Source organism: Elephantulus edwardii, unplaced genomic scaffold (assembly GCF_000299155.1).
Source record: "Elephantulus edwardii isolate Elephantulus edwardi_28Jun2011 unplaced genomic scaffold, EleEdw1.0 scaffold00066, whole genome shotgun sequence".
In the NCBI taxonomy this organism is placed as follows: Eukaryota; Metazoa; Chordata; class Mammalia; order Macroscelidea; family Macroscelididae; genus Elephantulus; species Elephantulus edwardii.
Window position 1 is genome coordinate 8053984 of NW_006399816.1, and position 9350 is coordinate 8063333.

At 48.1% G+C, this 9350-nt stretch overlaps 1 protein-coding gene across 1 annotated transcript in view; it reads right to left on the minus strand.

The window, feature by feature from the left end:
* Positions 1-3257: 3257 nt before the first annotated feature.
* TBC1D21 (TBC1 domain family, member 21) overlaps positions 3258-9350 on the minus strand; it is a 19327-nt gene continuing 13234 nt past the window's right edge. Inside the window, exons 2-11 of the mRNA XM_006888313.1 lie at positions 9084-9191; positions 8857-8960; positions 8395-8489; positions 7783-7893; positions 7565-7665; positions 6514-6610; positions 6138-6238; positions 5077-5193; positions 3651-3734; positions 3258-3312 (exon numbers count right to left, since the gene is read on the minus strand). Coding sequence (XP_006888375.1) covers positions 3280-3312; positions 3651-3734; positions 5077-5193; positions 6138-6238; positions 6514-6610; positions 7565-7665; positions 7783-7893; positions 8395-8489; positions 8857-8960; positions 9084-9191 — 951 coding nt within the window. The 3' untranslated portion in view covers positions 3258-3279. The remainder of the gene's footprint in view (positions 3313-3650; positions 3735-5076; positions 5194-6137; positions 6239-6513; positions 6611-7564; positions 7666-7782; positions 7894-8394; positions 8490-8856; positions 8961-9083; positions 9192-9350) is intronic.

Below are 9350 nucleotides of genomic sequence, written 5' to 3' on the forward strand. Positions count from 1 at the left end.
AGGAGAAGAGGAGGTAAGGTCATAGAAAGGGCAGGGACAATTCAAGCTTTCACAGCACCCTCGCAACCCTGAGAGTGTGGATGGAATTTGGATGCTTCCGTTTTCCTTACCTCCACCCACAGCCATTGGGATTCATTTAAGAACCTCACACTGAGTTCTTGCTCATTCAAAGAATCCTCAGCATTGAGTTTTCTAGAATGAATTGATCACTGTTTTCATCTCCATCAAGATTATCAACACCACAGTCAGCATCATCAACGTCGTTGTCAACAGCAGTAAAGACACGCAGTAAGTTCTTGCTATAGAAAGAAAGTCAGTTAAACCACCACCACTATTCATTACTGTCACTACAACCACCACCACCACTACTATTGTCAATAGGATGAAAGTCATTGTAACCACACCTCTATCATTGTCACCATCGCCACCACCACCACCACCACCACCACTATTGTCAATACCGTGAAAGTCAATACAAGCCTGTCACCGCTGACACCAGGATCACCATCTCTACAACCATTCATGACATCACACCTCTGCCCTCGACACATCATTGACATCATCGTCATCATGGATATAACTTCTATTGTCAGTCATCATCATCACTGACATCACAATTGCATTCTCATCCCACCATCGCCACTGACATCACTGCTGCCATGATCACCAATGGCATCACCACCACCACAGCCATGATTGACACGACTACAGTTAATATCACTGACGTCACCACCTCAATCACTCCTCGCCTCAACACTGACGTCACAACCGCCATTATTCACCAGACCCAACACCACTGCCACCACTAATTTATTACCTTCTCTCCTAGAGTCATGCTCCTTTCCTGCAGAGCACAAAAGGATATTTGCAATTATTCATCCTCCAAGGTAATTATCTGGTCTCCACTCAACTCTAAGTGTCTTGGAAACAGGAATTGTGTCTCTTTCCCCCTTGTTGTTGATACCTCAGTGTTTGGACAGTAGGTAATCAACAGTTTGTGTTGTATTAACAATTTATTTAGGACAACACAGTCCCCATACTAAAAGGAACTCGAGCTCTAGATTTCAACATTGTGCACAGTTCTTTGCCGGGCCTGGACCTTGCAAGAAAAAAGAGCGCACTAGATCATCTGATTAATAAACACAGGCGAAGTGAGGCCTACGCAGGCTTCATGATGGACATGGCGGGAGGCTGTAATCTATAGCCGTCTGGGCTGGGAGCGCTGCAGGCGAGCTGAAAGAAGTTTGGCTCCTCTACAATCTTCTATCACCACCTCTCCTGAGAGTTAGGTGAACCTGGATCAATTGAGTGTCAGGACTTAATCCAGTTTCTCTTTAAAACCTAACAGCGGGTTTCAAACATGGTACTCAGTCAGCCGGAGGTTCTTGGAGAAGTCTGAGGGGATCTGAAGGGAGGCTTCTGAGCACCCTCCCCACATCTCAACCCTGAGGATCCTGGAATGACGTAAGAATAGAATTCCACTTATTTTTAGAGACATGTTTGAAAATCATTGGTCCAGAAGGTGTAATCTCAGATTTTTTTTTTTAAATACATGTTTGTCATGGTGTGTCTATACCAACCGGAAATCTCAGGTCAACTAAAACCACAAGGATAAAAGAACCATTGGAAAATGTGCGAGTGATGCTTTTATTGACTTTTCTCTTCCCAAGGCCACTGTTACTGCACAATAGTATCTTTTTTTTTCTTTGGCTCTTCAGTAAAATGCAGACACAGTTATATTCTCGGAGAGCTGTAGCCTCCCCAGGAATGCTGATGTTAAACACCGTCTTGAGGACACAAAGCCGAGCAGGATGCCACTCTTGAGCAGCCCTCACTCAGCAGCAACATGGCAGCCAGAGAGACTCAGAGTCAGCCACGGACAGAGATTGTCACCCGAGGAGGAGACTAGGCACTAACTGAGGACATAGTCCCTTTGGAAGGATAGTCACTGAATGTGAGGATGAGAAGTGCAGAAGGGAGGGCAGAGAGGCTGTGCTTCACCCCCAAAGACCGGAATCCACAGCAAAATCAATGAGTCTCTCCTGAAACATAGCAACTTTACAGAGCACCGTGTGGCATGCATGTATGTGTGAGTGTATACTCACACGGCATGCACACGCATGTGCTTGTGTTTCCTGAGTAGCTGTGGGCACACCCAGCCAGCCCAGCCTATTTGTAGTTTCAGTGCTGCCCCCAGGGGCAATCTCTGTGTCTGCTCTCACAGCACCTCTCAGGGTGACCAGCCAGGGTCTGGCTAGCCGACTTAGGGCTATTGCATCGCTAAAGGAGAGCAGGTGGGACTTGACTGTCCCCAGCGAGAAGCTCAGCTGCCTGCACATTCTCTGGCGAGATTAAGCAAGGCTGAAGAAGAATTCAGCTTGAAGAGACGTTTGCAGGCTGAAAAATGAAGGTGTGGTTGGGAGGGAGGCTCTGAAAGCAGGAGAGGTATCATTCACTACTAGTCAGAAGTTTGGGCTGCTGGGGAAGCTGTGGAAAGGTAACTTACTTGTGTGACTGGTATGTGGGAAAGACTCTCAGAGCTGAGGAGACCTTTAACCACTTCTCTCTGACGTCGAACCACTGCAGACTTGGGAAGCCACCAGTCATAAGAAAGAAGCTGTTAGAGGTTCAACTATTTCCTTTCTGAAAAACATGCTAAAGTCCTTACCCCTGTGTCTGTGACCTTGTTGGAAAACAGGAGCTCTCTTTGATGAGGTTATTGGTGATATTTATGTGGTTATGCTGGAATAGGAGTAGGGTGGGTTCTATTCCGCCCTGAGTGGTGTCTTATGCAAGGTGAGAACAAACATGAGGGGGCGCGTGCGCACACACACACACACACACACACACACACACACACACAGAGATAGAAAACACATGAGAGAGGGAGAGAAGAAGAGAGTGAGAAAGAGAAGGTAGACACTATGCAAAGATACATTGAAAATGCAAAAACAGCCCCATGTTGCATTTCCTTGTCTGACAAGCCCTAGGAAGTGAAGACAGTTGCTGACCACACATTTTCTCCCAGCGTGTGTCCTCTCTCTAGTCTTCACAATCACACTTTTCATCCATCAAGCCTCACTTCTCATTGGCCAATTCTGTCCGTCACACATCCCCGCCCCAACGGCTCTGGTTAGTCAAAGGAGAGAAGTGACCACAAACCTCACTCCAAGAGCTTGCTTCTCTGTGCCTGTATTAACTACTCCCCCACCTGATGGCTGCAGAACCACCTTCCTCTTGTCCACAGGGGGTGCCTTTCCATTGTAGGGGTTGGCGTCCTTAGAGGAAGAAATCCTTTAATGGTTGGGGAACCTGGAGAAGGAGGAGGTTTGGCAGGGGCTAGGGGCACAGACAATGGCTTTTCCTCATTCATCAGTGACATCTTCCTGAGCTCCTGGGTTCCTAGCCTGTGCCACCTCCATTTCAGGGACACAGGGAACAGGGGAGGAGGGTCCTGTCCTCAGGAAGCCATCTGCTTCTGAAGGAGTTGCTCCATGGAGAAGACCGTGTAGAGCAACATATGGTGGTTAGTGGTAGGGAGTGTGGCATGAACTGGGTCTCTGAATTTGAAAATGCCTAACTGTGACTGGGCATGGGAGACCAGAGAAGACTTCCTGGAGGAGGAGGACACATAGTCTTGGGCAACTTACATCGTTTTGCATGAGCTCAGCATACACAATGCAGGCAGCAGAGATCAGCTCATCAGCATCAAGGTCGATGAGATTGTTGCAGGCCTGTCCAGGGAGAATGGAGTGGGGGGGGACAAGTGACTTTGTGTACCTGGGAACAGGCAGCTGATGCAGCATTAGAAGAGTAAGGCCACTGCTCAGTCATGACTAGAAGCCATTTAATTTCATCAGCCTGGTACAGTCTTAAATACGCATTATTTGAATTGAATATTTTGGGGAGGAGAGAAAAAGTAAGTGTCATTTTCACACTGAACTCTAGGGAGTCTTGGGGTTTTACTGAGTGCCTCAGTGGCTTTTAGAGATCACTTGGAGAAAGGTGTCCCATTTATATTTTATATGAGTGTTACCACCTCAGACTTTTAAAATATTGGAGTGAAATTTACATAACACAAAATTAACCATTTAAAAATGCATGGGTCAGAAGTATTTCTTACACTTTCAAAGCTGTGTAGCATCAATATAATCTATCACCTCTAAAGGACATCCTTTACTCATTAAAACAGTCATCGATTTTTCCTTTCTTTAAGTCTCTTGCACCAATAACCTGCTTTCTGACTCTATGAATTTGTCAGTTACGGGATCATACAATAATGTGATCTTTTATAGTTGATGTCTTTCATATATATAATGATTTTGAGATGTAGTGAGCCAGATGGTAGCCAGTATTAGTACTTCACCTTTTACTTGGCTGAATACTATTCCATTGTGTAGACATACCAAATTAATTCATTAATTAATGAACATTTCCTTTTTCTTACTGTTATGCTATTGCTGTAAATATGCACATACAAATTTTTGTTAGCATGCTGTCTTTCAATTTAAGGTATATATCTAGGAATGGAATCGCTGGGTCATATGGTAGTTTAAGAAGCTGTCCAAACTTTTTTAAACAATTACTTGGGCTGAATTTTTTTCCCTGTATTGTTAAGATATCTCTCTTTCTTATTGTTGTTAAGTTGGAACCAACTCATAAATGACCCTCCAGTGGGTTTTCAGAGGCTATAGAACACATAGGAGGAGATTGCCCATTTTTTCCTATAGAGAAAGTAGTGGATTAAAATAGCCTGTCTTTGGGTTGGCAGTGCCACTTTCTGACCATTAGAAGAAAGTTAAGTGTTTTTGCCACAAGAGTGAGACAGTTGATCCTAACAGTGAAGAACTACTGAAGGCCTTCTTTTCCTTGTATGTTGGGTTATGATGGTGATGATAACCATAGCTCCATCTGTCTCCAGCTCGTGATGAGACTCTAAAGAGCTGGTGTATTTAAAGCACTTATACACTGGGCATAGTAGGTGCTCATTAAATATTAGCTCTCTTCACTGTAGCCCCGACGCCCAGCTCCCCCGAGCCTGAGTCTTTCAGCTTGGGATGGTGGGGGGTTGCTCACCAGGAGGATGTCATCCCCACTCATGCTCTCCTGCAGCACACGCTTGCGCACCATCTGCAGCATGGTATAGGCCACCAGCACCTGGAAGTTCCTGCAGGGCTTCCCTGTCAGCAGCACCTGTGAGCAGCACAGCTCAGCTTGGGCCTGTGGCCTGAGACGGCAGGGGCCTCGGGGTGATGAGGTTCCCACCGACCAGCTGACCCAGGGTCAGCCTTTCCGGCGCCTCTCTGTGCACTCAGTCATCAGTCATTCATTTACTCAGGCAGGTGCTCACAGGCACCTCCTGGCTTCTAGACCCTGTGCTGGCTGTGGGGCATTCAGAGATAAAGGCTCCAGGGAGCTTGTTAGAGGGAGGAAGGAAAAGGCAGAGTGATAGTGAGAGCAAGAGAGGGAGAAGGTAAGAGGAGAGAGAGAGAAAGAGAGAGAGAGAGAGAATGAATATGGATAACGGTCTTCAGCATTTTGTGGCATTTTGACACAGTGAGTGGGAACACAAGCCAGAGACATCATCAGAGGACTGGAAGTGGCCCTGGATTGGATGTGGAGACCAGTAGACCAAGAGGGAGGAGTGATGTAGATGAAACTGAATGTGACAGACTGAGGAGCTGGCCTGAATCCTACAGATAATGGTGGCTGCTGGGCAGGGCAGTGAAGGGTGATGTCCCGGGGGAGGTCCATCTGCAGGTGACCTTAGAGACTGTGACCAAAAGATGGCTGGTGAAACCTGTCTTTGGAAGCTTTACCTCCTTGAGGGGAGACACAAGCAAGGAGCCAGCACCCAGGTGGAGGGGAGGCTGAAGAAGGGACACTGGGGGCAGTGAGGGCAGAATGAGGCCTCTGGAGGGCAACGGAAGTGCAGGTCCACACTCCCACCCTGTAAGCCCAGCTGAGCTCTTCTGCCCTGACCTTCCTGCAGAAGGTGTGGTCCACTAACACATTCAGACCTCAAGCTCCTATCCTCCAATCAAAGCTGAGAATAAAGTGAGGACCCCTCCACCCCCACCCCTCCATGCTGCCTGCAGGGTGGGCTCCACCCCACTGTCCCCAGCTTAGAGACTCACCTCCCAGAGCCTCCAGACATCATCGAAGGACTTGAAGGCACGCTGGAAGCAGAGGCAGAACCAGGGGAAGAGGGACTGCACAGCCCCTGCGCCCTTGCCTTCTGTGGGCGGAAAAGGGGGCAACGGCCAGGGTTACGGTCAGTGGAAAGCACAGAGGACACGCAGATGAGGTTGAGTAGCCCTTGGACACTAGGGTAAAATTCCAACTGTCCAGGGGCCAACCCCATATGGATAATGCTCCTTTCAGAGAAAGCAAAGGAGATGAAGACCATCCTCTTCCTCTAAGATTGCCTACCTGGTCCTGCCATTGACTGGGTCCCGGTCCCCCTCCCATGCTAATGGGTAAGAGCGGTGGCAGGAAGTGGGGTCCACTCACTTAGATGTTCAGCAAACACAGGGTCCAGGAAGTTGATTAGGTTGTTGAGCATGTCCAGATTCTTGCCCACCCCAATGTTGATGACACAGCTGTGCTCCTGCACAAGATGGAAGGAAGAATGGAACCCAGGACCTTCTTGGTTTAATGATACCAGACAGGCATCCCTGGTCCATTAGCTCCCAATTCTGGAAGGCCTATGTGCATCTGGCATCTGTGTGTGGATGTGCAAACATTTGCACATGCATGTGTCTGTATGTGGCTATGTGTACATATCTATGTAAATGTGTCTCTGTGTGTAGTCTGTCTATTTGTACATATGTGTCTCTGTGTGCACGTGTGCACACTATGATCCATACATGCACGTGTGTTTGTGTGTATGTGCCTTGTGTTTGTGTGTTAGGTAGGAATGTGTGGTATGTCTCAAATATGGCTCATGACTCAGTGAGCTTAGCTATTCCCTCTCCCCCCATATGTCATGGGTCAGAGAAAATCAGGACAAGGAAAGAGCAGTGAGCACATTGCTGTAGGGGTGGAGAGGGGGCTGAGGGATGGTTCTGGGCAGCCTCTTGAAGATCATGAGGAACGACTTTACAGGGAGGGTGCTGCAGAGAGCAGCATCTTTAAAACTCCAACCTTTGAGCAATGTAGAGGTGCATCTGGGGAATATTGTTCCCTGGGGCATAAAAAGGGAGATGTGAGAAAAATGGCCAAAAATGGAGATCTTGGATGCCTGGCTAAGTTTACTTACTGGCTTTTACTTTAGAGAATTTGCAGGAAAATCCTGTTCTGGATGAGGAATGCCAGCCAGGAAAGGCAGCTATCACTAGGTCTGACCAGGCAAGTCCTTCAAGTTTTAACGAGAGCTTGGCCTCAATTCCAATACTTATCCGACCCCCTCCTTAGATACACCCCAGTGGGTTTGGCATTGACTTCCTGGCCTCCCTGAATTCTGTAGCACAGTTTAGGGGCTGAGGATCAGGGTGAGATTATGGTGGGGGCTGCTGATGTGTGCTCCACCTCAGGGGACCTGCAGCTCAAGCCCAACTCTCACCGTTTTCTGCAGAAAGAACTGGAAAAGCCAGAAGGTCTCGTGGTCATGCTCCACCATCAGTTGGAAAAGCATCACCATCTCGTGGAAGCCCTGCTGGTATTCTGGGGGTGCAGAGGGGACTGGTGAGGAGGGGCCAAGGTCAAGGAGGAGCCTGGCCTTGGGTAGGGCAATGTCTAGGCAGGGTAGAGACTTAGGGGGAAGTTCAACTTCCATCTCACCTGCCTGAGTGTTGCAGACATAACTCAGGAGCAGGATCTTCTCCAGCCTCTTTTTGTCAATGAGGACATTGCCCATCGGATCTTTGTCATAGAGCCTCTGGATGTCATACGCTAGGTGATGAGGAAGGTATAGGTCACATCCAGGAAAGGGACCAGAGATAAGTTTACTTCTTCTACCCCAAAGGACAGGTCCTAGGACATCCTGGGGGGAGGATGGGACTGTGAAAGGCATGTCAGTCCCCACTAGGTTCTACCCTTCATCATACTCTGAGATGTTTGGGTTTCTTCCAGCCTCCAAATCTTTGACCAGGCTATCTCCCTTGTCAAAGATGTCATCACTTTCTCTATCTAATCAAATCCAGCCTAGCCAAGGCCAAAGGAGGAAAAGAAGAAGGCAGTATAACACGGACAACAGACACCAGGGGAACAGGATTGCATATCTGGGGACATTCAGTGAACACTGGTAGATGACTTTACCAACATTTAGCTGGCAAAACTCAACACACCTATGAAGGCAGCTCCCAGGAACCTGGGAACCATCCCTCCCCAGAAATTGCTGGAGCACAGGGATTCAGGCCCTGCCCTGTCTTCCTCCCTCTCCACTCCTCTCACAGATGTTATTCCGAGTCTCTATGAAGTTCTGGTGCAGGTTTTCCAGAAGGGGCTGGATCTTCTCATACATATCACATAAGACCTTGTAGTTCTTCCTGTGAGAATAAGATTGAAGCTGAACAAGATGGCCTTTCCCTGCTGGGATTATGGGGAAGAACCGTGAGTAGAGGCGGTGTCAGCTGTCACTGCCCCTATTCTCTGTGCATGCTCTCCCTAACCCATAGTCCTCTGCCCCTCTGAGGGCCGCTTAGAGGAGGTGCACTGCTTGACCAGGGCTTTGAAGCCTGGATACCATTCTGACTCACAGATGAGGGGAAGCCATTGTGAATGGTAGGAAGAGGGAAACAATGTTCTTTCTGAAGACAATTTGGGGAAAGAAGATTGACCCTGCAAGGTGAGAGTGTCATACTTTTCTGCCTCATTATCCACCTCCCTTCTCTGATGGGGTCTGGGATGTCCTACCTCCTCGTGCTGTCCACTGTAAGCCGTTCATCTCGGGAACTCTGCCACGAGTAGTAGCCTGTGAGGAACTTCCATGCTTCTATCCTCACGAGAGGGTGAAGACTCTGGGATGGGAAGTAATGGGCCTCTGCTACCAGCCCAGAGTTCCCCCCTGAAAGCTACATCTGCCCCCTTGTCCATCCATTCTCCTAGTTAGAGCATGGCCAAGGGTTATTCGGGCGGCTTACTCTTTCTAGGATGTTAACGCAAATGAAGTCCCGTGACTTGGCCAAGTGCCCGTTCTCATCAAAGAAGCCATCCCATTCCGTCTTGTCAATGGGCGGCTTTCTCTTCTCCTGCAAGGACAACCACGTTGACCCTTTGTCAGGGACACTTTGGCTTTCTTTCAAGTGTGACTTTTAAATGCAAATGCTATATGGTGCCACTGTTGTAGAATGAGGCTGGCAATGGGGTGGGGGTAAGACTGAGAAAAACTGGATGAAATATGTTTATGG